Genomic DNA, 22539 nt, shown 5'->3' with positions numbered 1-22539 from the left:
GTCTTAGAGGTGTGTTTTGGGTCGTTATGTTGGAATACTTCCCTGCGGCCCAGTCTCCACAGGGAGGGGATCATTCTCTGCTTCAGTGTTTCACATAACATGTTGACATTCATGATTCCCTCAATGAACTGTAGCTCACCAGTGCCAACAGCACTTATGCAGCCCCAGACCATGACACTCCCACCACCATGCTTGACTGTAGGCAAGACACACTTGTCTTTGTACTCCTCACCTGGTTGCCACCACACACGCTTGACAACCTCTGAACCAAATAAGTTTATCTTGGTCTCATCAGACCACAGGACATGGTTCCAGTAATCCATGTCCTTAGTTTGCTTGTCTTCAGAAAACTGTTTACAGGCTTTCTTGTGCATCGTCTTTAGAAGAGGCTTCATTCTGGGATAACAGCATGCAGACCAATTTGATGCAGTGTGCTGCATATTGTCTGAGCACTGACAGACTGAACCCCTTCAACCTCTGCAGCAATGCTGGCAGCACTCATACTTCTATTTCCCAAAGACAACCTCTGGATATGACGCTGAGCATGTGCACTCAACTTCTTTGGCTGACCATGGCGAGGCCTGTTCTGAGTGGAAACTGTCCTGTTAAACCACTGTATGGTCTTGGCCACTGCGCTGCAGCTCAGTTTCAGGGTATTGGCAATCTAGCAATATAACTTAGGCCATCTTTATGTAGAGCAACAATTCTTTTTTTCAGATCCTCAGAAAGTTATTTGCCATGAGGTGCCATGTTGAACTACCAGTGACTAGTATGAGAGAGTGAGCCAATTGGGCCCAATTTGGAAATTTTTCACTTTGGGGTGTATTCACTTTTTTTGTCTCCGATTTTGTACTGTTATACAAGCTGTACACTCACTACTTTACATTGTAGCAAAGTGTCATTTCTTCAGTGTTGTCACATGAAAAGATATCACAAAATATTTACAAAAATGTGAGGCTTGTACTCAGTTTTATGAGATACTGAATGTATGTCGCTAGCATTTTCAATATCTCTGTACATTGTGTAAACTAAGAAACACATCTACGGATTTTTTGAATTAATCTACACTAACTGTGAAAGGAGGTGCCACACCAATAAAACTCTGTAAAAATAATTCTCCTGAAGTTTCTGTTTCAATAGATTTTTATTGTTATTAAGTGAAATAACAGATTACAAAACATGTCAATAATAAGTGATAGTAGGGCAAGACGCCCCCTAAAAGACATATGGATCATACTGGTAAAGCATATAAGAAGAAAACAAATAAGAGAAACATACCCCTCCCCCAGACCAAGGTTGCAATAAAGGAGATAAGAGAATAAACCCGGACCAACCCGAGAATGAGAGCGCGTGATGGCAAAGATACGCTCGATAATAAAGGATCAACGAGGCCCCACCCGAAGTCACGGGGACCCGGAGATCCCTCCATAGCACCTTCCACCAGAGGCCGAGGCGGGCCCAGGGAAGATCGCCCTGCCGCCCCAAATGGGATCACACTGCGACTGGGCACCTCCCCAGGGCCCCCCCCCCACCCCCCAGCGAAAGGGACTGGCCAACAAACTACATTGGTTCTGTAAACTAAATAGCACAAGTGAGAGCTTTGAATTATGCAACTGAATAAGGCACACGCGATATATACTCATTTTCTGGGAGGGAGAGCAAAAGAACATAATAGAACGAAAGAAAAATTTCCTTGCAGTGTATAGACTAGGAAATCCAATAAGAGAAATGTTAACTAATCACAACAAATATTTGCAATCAAAGGGAGCATCCCCTACAGAAAGGGGAAAAGGGAGTATAGGAGGAAAAAAGAATAGACAAAGAAAATAAGAGCAGGAAAGGTAGAATAAGGGTAAAGGAGAAGGACAAGTAGCGTAGAAGAGTATAAAAGGAGGTAGAGGGCAGTGTAGAAGGTCATCTGGAGAAGTGAGCCACAGCCAGTAGAACAGCTATTTCAATGTGGAAGGGTGATCCCAACAAAAGATGCCCAAGGTTCCCAAGTGTGATAGAATTTCTCAGAACGATCCAGGATTACACCGGCCATTTTTTCTTGGTTCATGATCCAGGAAATTTTTTTCTTTGCTGCTCTGGGTGAAACAGTAGGCGTTTTCCAGGCTTTTGCCAGGGTGAGTTTGGCACCTAGTAAAATAAAGTGGATGAGGCGTTGAGTAATCCTGGGCGTTCCCGAGACTGGGAAGTTGAGAAGTGCAATGAGGGGGGATGGTACGATAGTCTGTGAGGCAATAGTGCTTATCCAGGAAAAAAATTTACGCCAGAAATGACGCACTCTAGGGCAGGACCACCAAACATGAAGCATATCACCTCTAAGGTCACAGCCCCTGAAACATAGAGGAGATGTGGACGGGAAGATGTGAGCAAGTTTCGTGGGTACTAAGTACCACCTGGTAAGTACTTTAATGCTCGCTTCTATGAGACCGGTATTCATGATACCCTTGTATGAGTAGGAAAAATTCCTTTGCCAAGTCTCCAGGTCCCAAGATTGGGCTAAGTCATCTTCCCAGGCCAACATGTAAGAGGTTTTGGACTGTTTACCTGAGAGTGCCCTGTAAACCAGTGAGATCCCACCCCTCTGCTCGATGCCCTGCCCACACCATTGTTCATAAGGGGTAATTTGTGGAACGTCTGTGAAGGATCTATATTTTTTGTGAAGAAATGCAGATATCTGTGTAAATCTGAAGAATTCAGATCTGGGCATGTCCAGTTTACTGACACAATAGGCCTTCGTTAGGGGGCCTAAAGGTCGGAAAAAGTGACCTATTCTGTATAGCCCTTTATCTAGCCACCACCGGAACGCTTTGATGTCTAGGCCTGGGTGGAAGTCTGGGTTGTGAAATAAGTGCTTCAGGGGTTCTAAAGAAGAAATTAGGTGTGCATTGCCTTTGATGGAGTCCCACAAAGTGAATGAATGGGATAGCGTCGGCGACATGATTGGGGGTCTAGATTTTTTGGGGTTCCATAGAAGGAAATCGAGGGTATGAAGCGGGACTGCCAATCTCTCAATGTGTATCCAGTCAGGGTGTTCCCATCGGGAGTAGATTCTGGAGAGTTGAGAAAGTTGAGCTGCTTGGAAATACCAAAGCAAGTTTGGCAGTCCCATTCCCCCCTCCGTCCTTGATCGATATAGGACCGACTTAGCCAGTCTGCGTCCACCTTTCCCCCAAATAAATTTGATGACCTTGGCTTGGAAGAGCCCAAGGTGGTTTTTATTTATTGGTATCGGGAGGGTTCTAAAATAGTAAAGGATACGCGGGAGTAATGTCATTTTGATGGCATTGATCCTTCCTAGCCAAGTCATGGGAAGACCCGACCACTTTAGGAGATCTTTCTCTAATGTTTTGTACAACGGCAGGTAATTAGCTTGGTAGAGGAGGTCTATCCTTGGTGTTAGTTTTATTCCCAAATATGTAATATATGAGTTGGTCCATGAGAGTTTAAAGCTATCTCGAAGCCTAGAGATGAGTGAGTCTGCAAGATTAATGTTGAGTGCTTGAGATTTGCTGTAGTTAACCTTGAGGCCAGATACCAAGCCAAAGTCATCCAATAGGCGGCATAAGTTAGGGAGCGTTGTGAGGGGAGAGGATACAAAAAGTAGGATGTCATCCGCAAACAGTGCGCATTTGTGAGTTTGGGAGCCGCAGGAAATACCTTTGATATTGGGGTCGTTTCTAATAGAAATCGCCAGAGATTCAATCGCTATAGCGAAGATAAGAGGGGATAGAGGACAGCCTTGTCTCGTCCCCCGTAAGATAGGGAAAGACTCAGAGTAAAATCCCTGCAGACGGACCTGGGCCGAAGGGGTTGAGTAGAGAGCCCTCAGAACATTGAGAAAGTGCTCACCAAAGCCCCAACGCTGTAAAGTGGAGAAGATGAACGACCAGTTAATAGAATCAAATGCTTTTTGTAGGTCCAAGGAAAGCAAACAGCCTTGTCGGGGAGCTCCTTTGTCCCAGTTGGAGTTTAGGATAGAAATCAGGTCAATGGCTCTGCGCGTCTGGTCAGAACCCTCTCGGCCTGGGATAAAGCCTACCTGGTCCTTATGGATATACAGACTAATGAAAGAGGCCAAGCGGTCTGCAAGGATCTTAGTCAGAATCTTTAGATCATTGTTTATGAGGGAAATTGGTCTGTAGTTGGAGACAGCACTAGGGTCTTTGTCAGGTTTAGGAATAACCGTTACATATGCCATATTTGAAGAAGCTTCTAAGGTACCCCCTCTCCGGAGCTCATTGAAAAAACGAGCAAGGTATGGGGCTAGAGTGGTGGAAAAGGATTTGTAGTAAGGTATAGAGAAACCATCTGGGCCAGGAGCAGAGTGGGGTTTTAATTTTTTGATCACAGCACAGACTTCCTCCTGTGAGATAGGGTCATCTAAGATTTGACGATGGGAAGATTTCAAAATTGGGTTTTGTACCGTGTCGAGGAACCTATCGACCTGCGCTTGCCTTGGACAATCTTTATTACTATAGAGGGATTGGTAGAAAGAATGGAATTGTTCCATTATGCGTTGCGGATTTTGGGAGAGGGTACCACCCTTTATTTTGATTTTAGGGAGAGCAGTGTGTTTGATTTTTGGAGAAAGTCGACGAGCTAAAAGTGTACCTATCCGATCTCCCTGGCAGTAAAAACGGGATTGATTCCAGCGGATCCATTTTTCAGCTCTAGTAGTGAGTGCTAGGTTCAAAGAAGTACGAGCTGCATCCAGGTCCGAGATGGGAACCTCGGAGGGGCGAGCCTTGTGCCTTTTAGATAGGGCCGCAAATTCCTGCTCCAATCTGACAATATCAGATTTTTGTGCTTTGTTAATTTGAGAAGCAATTTGAATAAGGTGTCCCCTGAGAACCGCCTTATGAGCAGCCCAAAGGCATGAGGGTCCAACCTCCGGGGTGTCGTTGACTTGAAAATAAGCTTTAATTTTGGTTTCAATCTCCGCCTTTCTGCCCGGATCGCTCAAAATAGATTCATTGAGGCGCCATCTCCTACTGGGTCTAGCCACTCCAGGGCGGCGAAAGACTATCACCACCATAGAGTGGTCCGACCAGACTACGTCTTTAATGAAAGCTCTATTTGTTAAGGGTATGGTATGGGAGGTAACCCATATGTGATCTATTCTCGAGAAAGATTGGTGGGGACTGGAGAAATGGGTATAATCCCTCAGGGATGGATTCATTTCCCTCCAGATATCAATCAGCCCATGTTGGGAGATTAGTTTGGCTATACGCAGACTTTGTTTAGTGGGTCGAACAAGGCGTTTACCCGGAGGACGTGCCTTGTCCATGCCCGCATCAAAGGCCGTATTCGAGTCACCCCCAAAAACTACAGTCCCCTCCAATAAAGGTGACACAGTGTCTAGAAGATTCTTAAAGAAGGCATATTGGCCTCTGTTGGGGGCGTAGTATGAGATGAATGAGTAGAGATGACCATCCAGCTCTCCAATCACTAGGATAAATCTGCCTTCTGGATCTTTAAGTTCTGACTTGAGAGAGAACGTACATCTGTTAGAAATAAAAATACCCACCCCCTTTGTTTTATCGTCTGCATTGGCCAGTGAAAAATTAGAGAATTTGGAATGGATAAAAGTAGGATGAAAGCGTTTAGGGAAATGGGTTTCTTGTAGGAGTGCTACATCAACTTTTTGGGAGTGAAAATGTTGAAACATTTTCCTACGTTTGGCCGGGGAATTTAGGCCTTGGGCATTATGAGTAATAAGCTTAAGGGGAATTTTGTCTGGATCAGTTACCGCCATCGAGCAGAGGAGTGGGAATACCCCGATACACAAAGGCACTTACCCATAGAAGATTTATAGACCAGGATAAAAGCAGACCGGTGAGTGACTCAACGAGCATGGATGAAGATCGTGTCCTCCTTCTCCAGATGACCTCTAGGGGAAAGAAAGAGCAGAGAATGAGCAAGAAAAGGAGATAGAGAGGAGCAGAGAAGGTAAGAAGGGGGACAAACATGACCCCCGATGCGGGCGGAAAGAATACCGCCTGCAAATAAAAATTCAGATACCTCCCCAATCTCAATCCCAAAGGGGATGAAGATAGGGAGTAATCCTGACCAGTGAAGGGTCAATACCGAGTTCACTAGGCAGGAAAGGGTGCATGAGCACCGCCCTAGCAAGAAGGACCATCTAAACATTTAAACAATACATAACTGTCAATAAAAAGGGCCCCAGAACCAACGCTAACATTAGAAATCGTTTAAATCTCCCCAAGGACCAGGAGAGAATAAAGTAATACAAATCAGGAGAAGTAAAATATTTGAGTGTGGCAACAGAAAATTGGTACAAAAGGGTTAGCTAGTTCCCCCCAACACAGATGGAGACCTTGAGTGTTGTTCCCACCCCCATGGTGAGGTATAAGCTAGGCAAAGTCCCTGCTCAAGGTCCCCGAGAGGGGATTAATATCCCCCCAAAGTCCCAAAACTTGTACTGTAGGTAGATCATAGCGAGTCAAGGAGGGACGTTGTCCTTCGATTTCTTGTGTCTTGCGGGTTTCCACATCGAGTTCAGTGGACTGGATGGACTGGAGGGAAGTTGCCTTTTAGCTGAGTGAGGAGAGGGCTCCTGTTGCATAGTGATTGGGTCGTGAGAGATGAGGCCGAGTCGTAAGAAAAGCTGTTCCCCTTCTGGAAGAGAACTAAAGGTGTAGGGTTTGCCATTGAATAACATCTTCAATTGAAATGGAAAGAGCCACCAATATTTGATGTCCTTATTCATAAGGATTTGAAGTAGCGGTTTCAAGGTGCGTCTCTTTTGAATGGTGGAGGGAGATATATCAGCAAAGACTTGAATTTGGTGACCCTGAAAGACGATTTTGGACATGGATCTGGATTTCTTCATGACTGCTTCTTTCACTGTATAGTGATGAGGCTTTACTACAATATCTCGAGGCAGGCCATCATCCCTGGGGGGCCTGAGGGCCCTGTGAGCCCTATCAAGCTCTAGGTGGTGTTGTGGGACGTCAGGGAGTAGATCTTTAATGAAAGCCTGTATTGTCGCAGGAATGTCCTTGTAGGATTCAGGGAGTCCCCTGACCCTAAAGTTGCACCTCCTATTTCTATTTTCAAGGTCATCTATTTTGGCGTTGGCAATTTCCAGTTGTTCTTGTAATACTTGTAAGCAAGCAGAGTTTTGATTTGTTCTGGAAATCGTCGCATCCAGGTTGGATTCAATAGTTTCAATGCGAGATCCGATGTTCTGGAGGTCTGCTTTGATGTCACTTGTGATTTTGGTAGCCGTGTTTTGTAGGCCCCTGTCCAGGAGTTCTGCAAATTTAGCAAAGAGTTCAGTCACATTGATCGACTGCAGTAGGCCCGAGTCTCCAGGCTGAGTTAGAAGTTGGGGCTGAGGGAGGTTAGCTCCCAAGGGTGGGAAATCCATGTCTGGGAATGATTGCTCCAGAAGAGATACTGTGGAGGCTGGGGAAGCCATTTCAGGACAATCGGTGCTTGGCCGTCGTTGCAGAGCAGATGAGGAAGAAACCGCCAGTTGTGCCTCGGTCATGTAAGCCGCGTCCGAACGGTGAGGTCCGGTCGCCAATTTCACCTCTGTATTGGAAGAACGGGTCGTTTCATAAGTCGGCTCGAGGTTTCTCCTGACAGCCCCGGAATACATTGGGGAGATCCCTGGTATATTTACTACTCAGCGGACAAGTTGTGGAGTGAGCGTTGGTTCTTTGGGCACCGTCATCAGTCCGGATCCGCCAGGGCGGGACGGTTCTCCAGATCTATGCGACCATCTTCGGAGCTGCCGTGCATGCGCCCTCTGGGGGCAGAGCTAGTAGAAAGCAGGAGACTCCCCTCCCCACCACACCAGCAGCGTGTGGAAAGAATACTATTAGGCCTTTGGGTGTAGCAAGATGGCTGACCTCAGTCAGCACAGACCCGGTCCAGGGTCAGGCCAGACTAAAGATGCAGTGTGGGGGGATTGGGAGGTATATGCTGTCCAGGGGGGGGCCCTGCAGTCAAAAGTAGCGGGTAGTGGGGTAGCGGTCCGAGAGCGATGCTCTCCGCGGGCGTCCGCCGTAGGAAAGTCCGGGGATCTACAGGCTTTACTAGGCCGCACTAGGCCGGACCCAGCCACGGCCTCCCCGCTCACCCCCGAGGCCCGAACGAGCCACCGGAGCACTCAGGGAGGGAAGATCAGAAGGTTTGGAGGGTGGATGGTCGTCCCCTACCGCTGGATGCAGCGAAAAACTTGAAGATTCGGCAGGCCTCCGGAGCGCCAAGATGGCCGCCACGAGCTCCCGGTATCGGCTGTCCCGCGGCCGAGTGGAGGGGTAAGTGCGCCAAATAATGTCACCAATCGCTGCAGGGCACTCCAGGGATTAGATTGCTGTAGGTTTGATCACCAGACAGTGCTGGAAGAGGGAGGATGGCGATGGATGGAGCTCGGGATACTCGGAGCTCCCTCAGAAAGCGTCCACCGCCTAGCACTTCCGGTCACGCCCCCAATTCTCCTGAAGTTTAAGATTGAATTGCTTCTCATACAACTTCATTGTGTGGCTACGTATTTTCTTTAGAGACTTTAGGTCAAATTAGTTTACTTCCAGTGCTAGGGTTACCATTTAAATATTTATATATTGCAATCATATCCCCTCTTGTGTATCTCTTCTTCAGCGAGAATAAATGTAATGTTTGTATTCCTTTCTCGTAACTGAAGTCCTCCTGTCGCTTTATTAGCTTTGCTGCCCTTTTCTAGAGTCTCTCCAGTTCTCAAGCAAAACCTTCCCAAGCTCTGGTGACCAGAACTGGACAACATACTCCAGATGTGGCCAAACCAGAGTTTTGTAGAATTATAGTTTTATCTCTTGAGTAAATACCATTTTTAATGCACGCAAATAGTCTGCCAGCCTTGCTTGCTGCAGCATGGCATAGCATGCCATTGCTAACCTGTGATCTAGAACCCCTGGATCCTTTTCCATCCTTGATTTCCCCAAAGGTTCTCCCTCTAGTGAGTAACTTGCAATCAAATTTTAGGCTCCTGTGTGCATTATTTTACATTTTTCTACATTAAAGTGGTTGCAAACCTTTACATATACCCAGTGAAGTGACTGGCCTCAGGTGATACAGAGATGAAACAAATCCTCCTACATTACAGGTTGCAGAATGCAGATATGTGCGATTTACTGGTTGTAGATATGTGCGATTTACATGTTGCAGATATGTGCGATTTACATGTTGCAGAATGCAGATATGAGCAATTTACAGGTTGCAGAATGCAGATATGGGCAATTTACAGGTTGCAGAATGCAGATATGTGTGATTGACAGGTTGTAGATATGTGCGATTTACAGGTTGCAGATATGTGTCATTTACAGGTTGCAGAATGCAAATATGTGCGATTTACAGGTTGCAGAAATGATTTGTCTGCTTTAGTAGAGCCCTGTGTATAATGTGCAGCCTGGTATATGATGTGCAGAGCCCAGTGTATAATGTGCAGCCTTGTATATGATGTTGATTCGATAAGGGGTGTGGCTTGTGAGAAGTGGGAGGGGCCAAATCTGAGGTGTGTGGTCTTGCCCCCCCCCCCCCCCCCCATCCTAAAACTTCACCAGCCACCACTGGATACAGGAAATTAATAAAGAAACTGCACAGACCTGCTTACACTGTTATTGAGGAATAAAAGAAGAAAAGGGGTAACAATGTCATGAAAGTGTAATCTAAAGGATATTGAACCCATCTTTATCTTTAAAGAAAGAATGTCAGCACTTTATATTGTCAACTATAACCTGTAAAAATGTTTGCCTCAATATTTAAAGCTGGGATGGTTGCCAAAAGACCGATGGGCGGGTCTTCTAAACCAAATGGCTGAAAGAATTTGTTATCTGTGTATGCCTGCTTTGAAATTCGTATGGGTGTCCTGTGTCCTTGTATGCCCCCTCCCTCCAGGACTATGGCCTGCTAAACCAATGAGTAGAATTAAAATGTATAGTGATCTTGCGCATATACTACAAACTTCCATATATGAAATCAATCAACAAAGAATGTTAAATTAATACAATAATGTGAATCAAATTGCATACGATGTTCATCCAAATAGTAGTGACACAATTAAATATGCGCAGTGAAGTTCATAAGTGAAGATAGTCCAATTGCTCAAAGTAGTGAAGGTGGAGCATCAATAAAACTTGGTAATTTATCTAATAAGTAAAACCGCTGACACCACGCCACTGTGCTCACAGAACTCGCACCTCATAGGCATAAGTCATATGCCTTGGAACATAATCCAATAGAAAGGACACATTCCACATCCAAGATCAACAACATGCTTTTTTGTATCAGAAAATTCCACCCCACATATACGATGATCTGCTCCACGTGTAAGGTAAGTAAACCTCCGATAGTGTATTACCATTAAAAAGGAGTTTATTGAGATAAAAAATATCTACTTACATGAGAACAGGAGTAAATGCGCCAAAGAAAGGAAAACATTCTGCGTTTACGCCACCTCGCACGTCACTTCCGGTCCGTGGTATACTCCGGCCATGTCCTACGCGCTTTGTCACGTCACGTGACTTCCTCAGGGGACCGGATTGGCTATTGTGTAATTCTATTTATATCGTGCGGACAGGAAGTGAATTTGATGTCAATTTGATGAAGCTCATGGCCATAGATGGAGACAGTGAGACGGCAGGCATTTTCCCTATGATTTATATAATACTTATAAATAACATATTGAACAATAAAAAGGCTTCTTATTGCGGATCAACATAGAAGCAGCCATTAACCCCATTTATATCCAACAACTTAGCACAATTTATTATTAAATTTAAGAGGCTAAAAAACTAAAATTTTAATAATTGATTGTAAGATAAATACTTTAAAAAATCGTTTTGCAATATAAAAAATATAATTGAGGTGTAATAATGGAGCTATTTTGCCATATATTTCCAAATACGCAGACATACTCCCTGAAATAGAGTAAGTATCTAATAGCGGACCACATAAAAACATCAAAATCATGAACAATGGGACAACCATAACAATTGGCAGCACACTCCCAGAAATTCATAAAAAAAAAGGAAAAAAAAAAACGTATTCTAATGGAGGCTATAATGAGAGACCCTATAATAAGAGACCCTTCAATGAAGGAATATATAAGGATAATAGAGGACCACCGTATTACCATAATCAACATGGAAGACATGAAAGAAGTCCCATACCTACACGTAATAGGCTTGACCCTATTAGAAACTATACTGAACCTAATTCTTATTATTGTCAACCATATTATGAGCAGGAACAACAGACCATTAAAGAGGAGTTTCCATAAAATAAAAAAAATGAAAAGTCAGCAGCTACAAATACTGCAGCTGCTGACTTTTAATAATCGGACACTTACCTTTTCCAGGGTCCAGCGATGCGGGAGGATCGAAGCCCCGCTCGGCGGTGGCGGCATTGAAACTGTGGGCACCCGGCTGCATGCGCGAGCGGCGCTGCATGTACGAGCGGCCGTGATTGGCCTGCGCAGTCATCTGGGACCTGTCACATGTCCCAGATGACTGACAGGAGGGAGGCGGCGGAGTTGAGCCCTTCCTGCACCGAGGGGAAGTGATGTCACCAGCCCAGGCACTGAAGGAGGCAGACTACGAGGGACCCCCTAGCAACAGGCATTTAGAAGCGAGTTAAAATTCCAAATGTTTTATTCTTTCCAGTAATTTTAATGATTTTTTTTCTGTGCAACACCACTTTAAAAGAACATCATATATGTGGGGTGGAATTTTCTGATACAAAAAAGTCTATTGTTGATCCTGGATAGAGGTCGACCGATATATCGGCCGATATTTGCCGTTTTTTAAATAATCGGCATCGGCCGATTGTGTTAATAAAAAGCCGATTCTACAGCGGGACTTTGAAATGACTTCTGTAAGAAGTCAGTGTGAGTTGCCTGAGTCGTCATAGCAACACTTTCCTCCACTCTGGGCAGGCTGCCAAGAAAAGAACTAAATGAAACAATGTTTACACTTCTGAATGAATGAAGTCATCTCTGTGTAGAAGTTCTCAGTTTAACCATTTAAAGACTAAATCTTTTCTGACACTTGTTGCTTACAAGTAAAAATCCTGTATTTTCTGCCAGAAAATCACTTAGACCCCCCAAAAATTATATATATTTTTTTAGCAGAGATCCTAGGGAATAAAATAGCGGTTGTTGCAATATTTTATGTCACACAGCATTTGCACAGAGGTCTTTCAAATGCATTTTTTTGGGAAAAAAAATACACCATTTAAAAAATAAAAATAAAATAAAAACAGTAAAGTTAGCCCATTTTTTTTTTTTTTTGTCCAAAAGTTTTGACTACCTGTTTTTATTTAATATATAGTTTTTTTTTTTTTTTTTTAATCTAGATCATACATACAAGTAAACTGATTGGAGGTTTGTTTTGTTTAATAAATGTTTAAAGCGGGAGTCCGCCGGGACTCCGCGTTTTTTTTTTTTTTTTTTTTTTTAAAAGCCAGCAGCTACAAATACTGCATTTGCTGACTTTTAAAATAATGACACTTACCTGTCCAGCGCGCCCGCGATGTCGGCACCTGAAGCCGATCTCTAGATCGACACTCGAGTGCTGCCGCCGCCGCCATCTTGGGTATGGGAATCAGGAAATGGAGTCTTTCGGCTTAATTTCCCGGTTCCCTACTGCGCATGCGCGAGCCGCGCTGCGCAATGAGGACGGTCCCCGCTGCCTCTGGGATCTGTGTGTTTCCCAGCAGGCAGCGGGGCACTTGCGGAAGGGGGCGGGCACTTGCGGAAAGGGGCGTAATGTACACCCCTTTCCGCAGAGAGCTAGCCTGGAAGTGGGTGCCGTTACCTGGATTATCCAGGTAACTGCACCCCCCTCCCCCCTGAAAGGTGCCAATTGTGGCGCCGGAGGGGGGGGAGGGTTCCGATGAGCGGAAGGTCCATTTTAGGGTGGACCTCCGCTTTAAGTGTAAGAAATTTTCTGTATCACTTATGAAGGCTGCTTTCACACTGGAGCGGGCAGACGTTGATGGTAAAACGCAAGTTTTAGCGGCTCTTTACCATCATTTTAGCGGTGCTATTTGGCTGCTAGTGGGGCACATATAACCCAGCTAGCGGCCAAGGAAGAGGTTAAATGCGCCCATGAAGCACTGCTGCCAAATCGCATTGCATGCGCTTCGGCAGTGGTGCCCATTCATATCAATGGGCAGGAGTGGTGGAGGAGCGGTATACACCACTCCAAACGTGCTGCTTGCAGGACTTTTTTTTTTTTTTAAGATCCTGCCAGCGCATCGCCTCAGTGTGAAAGCACTCTGTCTTTCACACAGACTGCAGGGGAGCCGTTTTGCAGGCACTTTACAGGCGCTATTTTTAGCCCAAAAGCGCCTGAAAAATGCCCCAGTGGGAAAGGTGTGTTAGATCAAGGGGGATTAAAAATAAATAAATAAAATAAAATCGGCCTAACATATCGGCCCAAAAAAATCGGCATCATATATCGGCTATCGGCCGCCATGATTTCTAAATATCGGCATCGGCCAGAGAAAAACCCATATCGGTCGACCTCTAATCCTGGATCCTGGAAGTGGAATGTGGTGTTTTCTATTGGATTATGTTCCAAGGCATACGACTTATGCCTATGAGGTGAGAGTTCTGTGAGCACAGTGGTGTGGTGTCAGCAGTTCCACTTATTGGATAAATTACCAAGTTTTATTGATGCTCCATCTTCACTACCTTGATCTGCTACAATTGGACTATATTCACTTATGGACTTCACTGCACATATTTAATTGTGTCACTACTGTTTGGATGAACATCGTATGCAATTTATTTCACATTTATTGTATTAAAGCAGAGTTCCACCCAAAAGTGGAACTTCCCCACATTTGTCTCACCTGTCTTTGACAGGTATCCTGTTCCCACTCCCGGGAGTCTGGGCCGTGTCCCGTGACATCACCGCGGGGCTCCCTCCCTCTCTCCCTGTCGCCAGGCCAGTAGAAGAGGAGCGTGGCCTCGCACATGCGCAGTAGGGTTCCTGACGTGAAGCCGTAAGGTACACTGCGGGTACCCTTACCAGCAATGGCGGTGGCAGCACCCAACAGCTGATGGAAACTTCAGCTGTGGTGCCGACATCTCTGGACTCCAGGACAGGTAAGTGTCCTATTGTTAAAAGCCAGCAACTGCAGTATGTGTAGCTGCTGGCTTTTAATTATTTATTTAATTTAACATTCTTTGTTGATTGATTTCATATATGGAAGTTTGTAGGCTATGCGCGAGATCACCAAAAATTTTAATTTTATTTGTGTAGTTGTGAACACTATTGCGTATTGCTGTATTTCCACCTTATTTTTAATTTATTTTATTTACTAGTAGTAGTGCAGAGGACTATTACACATATTTTTATACTGCTAAACCAATAGCTGATCATTTTATATCTACTTTTCCCACAACTACATTTCCTTGAATAAGTATTCATACCCCTTAACATTTTCCACTTTTTGTCATGTTAAAACCAAAAATGTAAATGTATTTTATTGGGATTTTATGCGATAGACCAACACAAAGTGATATATAATTGTGAAGTGGAAGGAAAATGAAAAATGGGTTTCAAAATATTTTGCAAATAAATATGTGAAAAGTGTGGCATGCATTAGTATTCAGCCCCCTTTACTTTGATAGCCCTAACTAAAATCTAGTGGAACCAATTGCCTAATTAGTAAATAGAGTCCTCTCATGTGTAATTTAATTTCAGTATAAATACAGCTGTTGTGTGAAGCCCTCAGAGGTTTGTTAGGCAGCCGTAGTGAACAAACAGCTTTATAAAGGCCAAGGAACACACCAGACAAGTTGTAGAGAAGTTTAAAGCAGGGTTAGGTTATATAAAAAATATCCTAAGCTTTGAACATCTCGCGGAGCACTGTTCAATCCATCATCTGAAAATGGAAAGAGTAAGGCACGATGGCAAACCTACCAAGACATGACCGTCCACCTAAACTAGCAGGCCTGGCAAGGAGAGCATTAATCAGAGAGCAGCCAAGAGGCCCATGGTAACTCTGGAGGAGCTGCAGAGATTCACAGCTCAGGTCAACTATTAGTTGTGCACTCCACAGATCTGGTCTTTATGGAAGAGTGGCAAGAAGAAAGCCATAAGAAGTCCCATTTGCAGCTTGCGGGAAGCCATGTGGGGGACACAGCAAACATGTGGAAGAAGGTGCTTTGGTCAGATGAGACCAAAATTTAACTTTTTGGCCTAAAAGCAACATGGTGATGGAAACCATCATGTTGTGGGGATACTTTTCTTCAGCAGGGACAGGGAAGCTGGTAAGAGTTGATGCGAATATGGATGGAGCCAAATACAGGGCAATCTTGGCAGAAAACCTGTTAGAGTCTGCAAAAGACTTGAGACTGGGGCGGAGGTCCAACTTACAGCAAGACAATGACTCTAAACACAGAGCCAGAGCTACAATGAAATGGTTAAGATCAAAGCATATTCATGTGTTAGAATGGCCCAGTCAAAATACAGACCTAAATCCCACTGAGAATCTGTGGCAAGACTTGAAAATTGCTGTTCAGACACTCTCCATCCAATTTGACAGAGCTTGAGCTATTTTGCAAAGAAGAATGGGCAAAAAGGTCAATCTCTAGATGCGCAAAGCTAGTAGAGACATCCCCAAAAAAGAATTGCAGCTGTAATTGCACCGAAAGGTGGTTCTACAAAATATTGACTCGGGGGCTGAATACAAATGCACACCACACTTTCCGATTATTTATTTGTAAAAAAAATTTGAAAACCAATGATAGTTTTCCTTCCACTTCACAATCATGTACCACTTTGTGCTGGTCTATCACATGAAATCCCAATAAAACACATTTACTTGATTGTAAAGTGAAAAATGTAATGGGGTATGAATACTTTTTCATGGCACTGTATACAGTTGTGTGAATGGCACGAGGACACAGTAAATGGTGATTTTCCTAAAGCAAGTTCTGATGCATTTTGTGTTTTAACAATTGATTTGTTTAATGATGCACTGAGTGATGTCTTACTGTGATCAGAATGTAGTCTATGGGCACCGTAATATTGATAACCTCAATCTGTAGATAACATGTATAGGTATTATTTTGGTCTTTTTTGTGATGCACGTACCTGCTTTACTTTTTTTCAACTAGATTTTTCTTCCATTCTTTAGGTGAAGAAAGAGGTTGGAGATGTTAGTATCTTAATTAACAATGCTGGCATAGTGACTGGAAAGAAATTCATCGACTCACCTGATGCTCTCGTAGAGAAGACCATGCAAGTGAACACAATGGCACATTTCTGGGTAATTCTGTTTTTTACTCGACCTACAAGACCACTTTTCTGACCTTTTTGTATACAAAATATTGGAAATATTTGTTTAGAAGAAAGTTTTAACCACTTTAAGACTGGGACTATTTTTCAAACTTGTTTAGAAGTTAAAATAATTATTTTTTTTGCTAGAAAAATTACTTATCCCCAAAAATTATATCTATTTTCTTTTGTAACACCCTAGAGAATAAAATGGCAGTTGTTCAGCACGTGGAATGGCGATAAACTTTTATCCTTAAAAATCTCCATATATACGTGTTTAAAAAATTCTACAGGTTGCATGATTTGAGGAGGTCTAGTGCTAAAATTATTGTTCTTGCTCTAACGATCGCGGTGATATCTCACATGTGTGGTTTGAACTCCGTTTTCAAATGCAGGCGCTACTCACGTATACGTTCACTTCTGCACGCAAGCTCAGCAGGATGGGGCGTGGTAAAAAAAAAAATTCTTATTTATTTTACGCTTTATTTTTTAATTTTATTTATTTTTTACACTGTTCTCCTTAAAAAACAAAAAAAAAAACTGTCACTTTTATTCCTATTACAAGGAATGTAAACATCCCTTGTAATAGAAAAAAAGCATGACAGGAACTCTTAAATATGAGATCTGGGGTCACAAAGACCTCAGATCTCATATTTACACTAAAATGCAATAAAAATTGTAAATTTAAAAAAAAAAAAAATGTCCCTTTTTAAGAGCTATGGCCAGAAGTGACGTTTTGACGTTGCTTCCGTCCTGCAATGGTATGGAGTTGGGTGGCCATCTTCCCCTCACTTGGCTCCATACCACAGAGGGGAGAGGAAGCAATCGCAGGAGGCTCTGGTAAGTGGTGGCGGGCACTGGAGCTTGACGGGAAGGGATCCCGCCCCCGATAAAAGTGATCTTGTGGCGAATTCACCGCTGAGACCACTTTTAAAGCGGACCGCCCACTGAAGAAGAGGATACTGGGGCTATGGCAGCTAGCTATTTAGGATATTTATTTATGATATTCCTCTTCAAAGTGCCGCCGTATAATGATATTTAAAATATAATTACCCACATCCTTAATAATATGAAGAAATTGCATAGAGTAGGGCAGCAGGATTTTCTCGGTAATGTCAAAGGGCATTACAAAATTTGTTAAAATCTAAAATTTAATTTAATTTGTATACAAATACAATGTATAAAAACAGTCCATCAGGACAAAAAATGTATAGACAATTTCCTCTGGATGGTTCCTACACCCCTACCCCTACCATAGGAGTCACCATTGCCAAGGATATTACTCCAGTGGTGGGTTCATTTGTAGGCCATCAGACTCTCAACATATTTCACGGTTGCCCGCTTCTTCAGGAGAACCTAGGATTAGATACCTGAGATCCAAACCTAGCCAGCAACAGCCTCAGGGGGAGGGCATCAAGGATAAAGACCCTGGGTGAGCATGGGAGAAGGTATATCAGAGTCAATGAATCCTCTAAGCACAATACTATTGGGAATAATTGGTTCTTGTTGGCAGTAACAGGAGAGAATTGACGGGGCAGTACAAAACATCACTGGAGTGAAGTAATTTCTTCCCAAGATATATAGCACGTAGAGTGGAACACTGTACCCAAATGCATTTTTTATAAATTTTCCCCATAAATAGAGCTTTGGTATATAATCATCACTGGGTTTTAAATTTTTAGTCTAAGGCCGCGTACACACGGGCGGATTGTCTGCCCAACTAAGTTCGTCAGACAATCCGACAGACAGTCCGTTCAACTTTTGAATGAACGGACTTGACCACACACGATGAACAGACAGTCCGCTGAAAGCTTGCGTGATGACGTGTACAGCACGTACGACGGGACTAGAAAAACGACGTCCAATACACTGCAATGCAGCCTTCGGCCGTGTAAATCCTTTCTGAGCATGCACCATACTTAGTCCGTCCAACTTGCCTACACACGAGCGGACTGTCCGCTGAAACCAAGTTTGGACGGACAAAATTACGGAAATTCCGAAAGACTAAGTACGTCAGATTGTCCGCTGAAAAAGTCCGCTGAAGCCCACACACGAGCGGATTGTCCGCTGAAACACGGTTCAGTTGGGCAGACAATCCACACGTGTGTACGCGGCCTAAAGGTTTTCACAAGGGTAAACAGCCGTGTCACAAAGCCGATCACAAGGGTAAACAGCCGTGCCATCGGCTCTTTACCAAGATAGGGGTCGACGTTAAACTGGGCAACGTTATGACATCAGTCCAGAACAAGAGGGTAAGCAATGGCCATCATCTCATAACTATGTTTAGTGATGTGCCTTCAACTCCATGTTTTTTTCCTAAGCCTCTTGCACACGATACTCCTGTTTGAGCATCTACTTTTTCAGAGTTTTTTTTGTATGTATTTCTGCGCATATGCCTTTGCGCAATTTATTTGCAAATTTGCATGCACACACAGTCGGATTAACCGACAACACGGTCCGATAGGACACATTCCGACGGATTCTCCGACCGTGTGTACGCGGCAATAGACTGTTTGAATCTTCATGATTCAAACCGTGTATGAGCAGGCTGAATCTACCAAGCTGATCGAAGGATCATCTTGGGTACAACCAGCCTGTGGATTTTACATGCGAATATTGCTAGCAATAATAGCAGCCACTAGCAATAATCACGGTCTTCTCCTGGTGGGGACAATTTCAAGAAAGAAACTTGCTCTGTGAATGACCTACCAAGTTAGTTGTTTAATCTTTGCATCTCAGGCAGTGAGATATCTGGTCTCATGCCTTTTGTGGAGCTGATGTTACTATTTTTCTTTTTGGGACTCATTTGACAACAGCCTGCATAGAGTGATAAGGATTAGTGTATATCTACAGCTAACACTGCTATCAGTGACAGTCAGGTGGCCTTCTAAGAAGCTCTAATATAAACGCCTTGAAGCCCAGGGGAAAGTGTACTTGTATACCATATCTAAACCCAACTTTTTAGTTTCGTTTTTTTTTTTTTTTTTTTTTTTTTAGTTTTGGAAAGCATAAGGAAGGGTTAACACTTGCATCAGTGCTATTCATTTTTTTTTTCCGGTCACCATCCTGTTGAGGAGACTTCCTTTTACTTTCTGCCCTGTGTAGACACAAGGTGACCATGGTTATTAGGACAAAGATTTCTTGGCAGTGGGCACAGAGATAGAAATAAGAAGTTGACAGCATTGACGACCCTTAAAACTTTATCCAAACACTTTTGGCTTTAGTTACACTTTCATTTTCTTTGGCACTCTGGAACTGGTCACATATACAACAAGCATTCCTGACTATTGTGCAGAATGATTATCACATGGGTATTAAAAAAAAATCTAAAAGGGAATGTGAAATACTCTATTATATTAAACTAAATAACAGCTGCTGAACACACAGGTTTATCTACCAGAAAAATCGAGAAATAATGCAACGCAATATGATTCAGCGCTATAAATGAAGTGTTCCAATGTACATATATCACCACTACAAATACGTGTTATCTCTAATCATACAATTTTAAAGGAGTTGTAAACTCTGAAGGTTTTTTTTTTATCTTAATGCATTCTATGCATTAAGATAAAAAGCCTTCTGCGTGCAGCTGCCCCCCAATACTTACCTGAGCCCCTTCTCTGTCCAGCGATGTCCACGAGTATCTCAGCCACCTGAGACTCTCTCCCTTCTGATTGGCTGAGACACAGCAGCAACACCAATGTCTCCCACTGTTGCCAATCGGTAGAGAGGGGGACCGGGCTGCGGCTCTGTGTCTAATTAAACACACAGAGCTGTGACTCGGCTCAGGTGCCCCCCATAGCAAGCTGACTGCTGTGGGAGCACTCAACAGGAAGAGGGGGGGGGGCAGGAGCACCAAACAGGGACCCGAGAAGAGGAGGGTCTGGGTTGCTCCGTGCAAATCCACTACACAGAGCAGGTAAGTCTAACGTGTTTTTTTTTTTTTTTTAATGGAAAGGGAAAAAAAAGACTTTACAATCACGTTAAATATACATACTTTTGTGCAGCACCAGTAGTGAGACTACAAGGCTTAAAATGCAACAAAACTGTCCAAAATTGATCCATGAAGCAAGCCACATTAAAAATGTGTGATTCCAGTGCAAATCTTGCCCAATGTTCTTAGAGCAACACCATGAAGCATTCCACATTTATAAAAAATGTGCGATTCCAAAGATTTGACCAAAGTTGTTTTCTGTATCTTTTGGAAATGCCAGTAAAAACATGGCTGAACCAGTACATTTTGGGTGTTGTGTCAGTAAATTTCAATCTGGTAGGCTGGCAACACTGACCCCCATTAGGATCTGTGTATACGATTTCCAAACAGGAGCTAAAGGGTACTTTTAACACTTCAGCTCCAGAAGGTTTATCCCTCTTCATGACCATGCCATTTTTTGCGATACGGCACTGCGTTACTTTAAATGACAGTTGCGACGCTGCACCCAAATAAAATGTGACATTTTTTACCCCCACAAATAGAGCTTTTTAGTGATATTTGATCACCGCTGCATTTTATAATTTTTGCGCTATGAACAAAAAAAAATTTTTTTGACTTTCTGCTCTAAAACTTATCCAATAAAAAGATTTAACAAATCAAATTTCTACATAAATTTTGACCAATATGTATTCTACATGTTTTTTTGTAAAAAAAAAATCACAATAAACGTGTATTGATTGGTTTGTGCAAAAGTTATAACCTCTACAAACTGTGGTGTATATATTTATGGAATTTTTTTTTATACTAGTAATGGTGATCAGCGAGTTCTAGTGGGACTGTGATAATGCGACAGACAAATGGACACTAACTGGAACTTTTGATACTTTGCAGGAACCAGAAACAGTAATACAGTGATCAGTGCTAAAAATATGCACTGTACTAGAACTGCACGATTAATCACCAACCAGTTCCCTACCGCCGTATTGTAAATTGACGACGGCAGGAACCGCTCCTCCCTCCAGGTGGGCGTCATATGACGTCCTCTGCTTCCCGGCATTGTGGAGAGTGCGCACTCGCCGGGCACCCATGATTACTCATCACAGAGCAGGGACGTGGATCTGTGTGTGTAAAGGGGAGATCGTATGTTCCTTGTACAGAGCAACACCGATCGGTCTCCCCTCATCAGTCCCCTCCCCCCACAGTTAGAATCACTCCCTAGGTCACACATTTAACCTCTGCAGTGCCCCATAGTGTTAACCCCTTCCCTGCCAGTCACATACAGTAATCATTGCATTTTTTATAGCACTGATCACTTTATAAATGTGAATGGTCCCAAAATAGTGTCAGAAGAGTCCGATCTGTCCGCCACAATGTCACAGTCATGATAAAAATCACAGATCGCCGCCATTAGTAGTAAAAAAAAACATAAATAATAAAAATGACAGATCTATCCCCTATTTTGTAGGTGCTATAACTTTTGCGCAAACCAATCAATATACACTTATTGGGATTTTTTTTTTACCAAAAATATGTAGAATACATGTCGGCCTAAACTGAGGGGAAAAATTATTATTATTTTTTTTTTATTATTGGATATTTGTTATAGTAATAAATATTGTGGGTTTTTTTTTTTCAAAATTGTCGCTTTATTTTTGTTCATAGTACAAAAAATAAAAACCACAGAGGTGATCAAATACCACCAAAAGAAAGCTCTATTTGTGGGGAAAAAACAATCAAAATTTTATTTGGGTACAACGTTGCATGACTGTGCAATTATCATTCAAAGTGTGACAGCTCTGAAAGCTGAAAATTGGCCTGGGCAGGAAGGGGCTGAAAATGCCCGGTATTGAAGTGGTTAAAGAATTGAGATTGCAAATTCAATTCTCCTCACGATCTTAAAACAACGTTTACCGTGTCTATGTAAAAAATTGAGGCAGCCTGCCAAGTTTGTCAGAACATTGGAAATTAAAGAGGAAGTAAACCCTGATGGGTTTACTTCCTCTTTTTTTCCCTGCAAAGGTAAAGCATAATGGACTACTATACATCGCATAGTAGTCCATTATGTGTCACTTACCTGACACAGGAGCCAGCGAAGTCGCCGCTGATCCCTGTAGTCCGCCGCATCCATCTTGCTGGTGGCGTCTCGCAGCTCCGACCAATGACAGCGGCGAAGCCGCGATGACGTCACTCCCACGCATGCGCACGGGAGTCGCGTCTCGCAGCTCCGCCGCTGCCATTCGGCGAAGCCGCGATGACGTCACTCCCGCGCATGCGCACGGGAGTCGACAAATTAGGCAA

At 43.3% G+C, this 22539-nt stretch overlaps 1 protein-coding gene across 2 annotated transcripts in view; it reads left to right on the top strand.

The window, feature by feature from the left end:
* The window catches only part of SDR16C5 (short chain dehydrogenase/reductase family 16C member 5), a 76068-nt gene that overhangs the window by 31289 nt on the left and 22240 nt on the right, over positions 1–22539 (top strand). For both annotated transcript variants that reach the window (XM_077492724.1, XM_077492725.1), the window contains exon 3: positions 16168–16299. In XM_077492724.1, the coding sequence (XP_077348850.1) occupies positions 16168–16299 (132 nt within the window). The remainder of the gene's footprint in view (positions 1–16167; positions 16300–22539) is intronic.

This window comes from Lithobates pipiens, unplaced genomic scaffold (assembly GCF_037356315.1).
Source record: "Lithobates pipiens isolate NorthernLeopardFrog02 unplaced genomic scaffold, aLitPip1_a1.2 Scaffold_19, whole genome shotgun sequence".
Taxonomy (NCBI): domain Eukaryota; kingdom Metazoa; phylum Chordata; class Amphibia; order Anura; family Ranidae; genus Lithobates; species Lithobates pipiens.
This window is presented reverse-complemented; position numbering and strand designations above follow the sequence as displayed.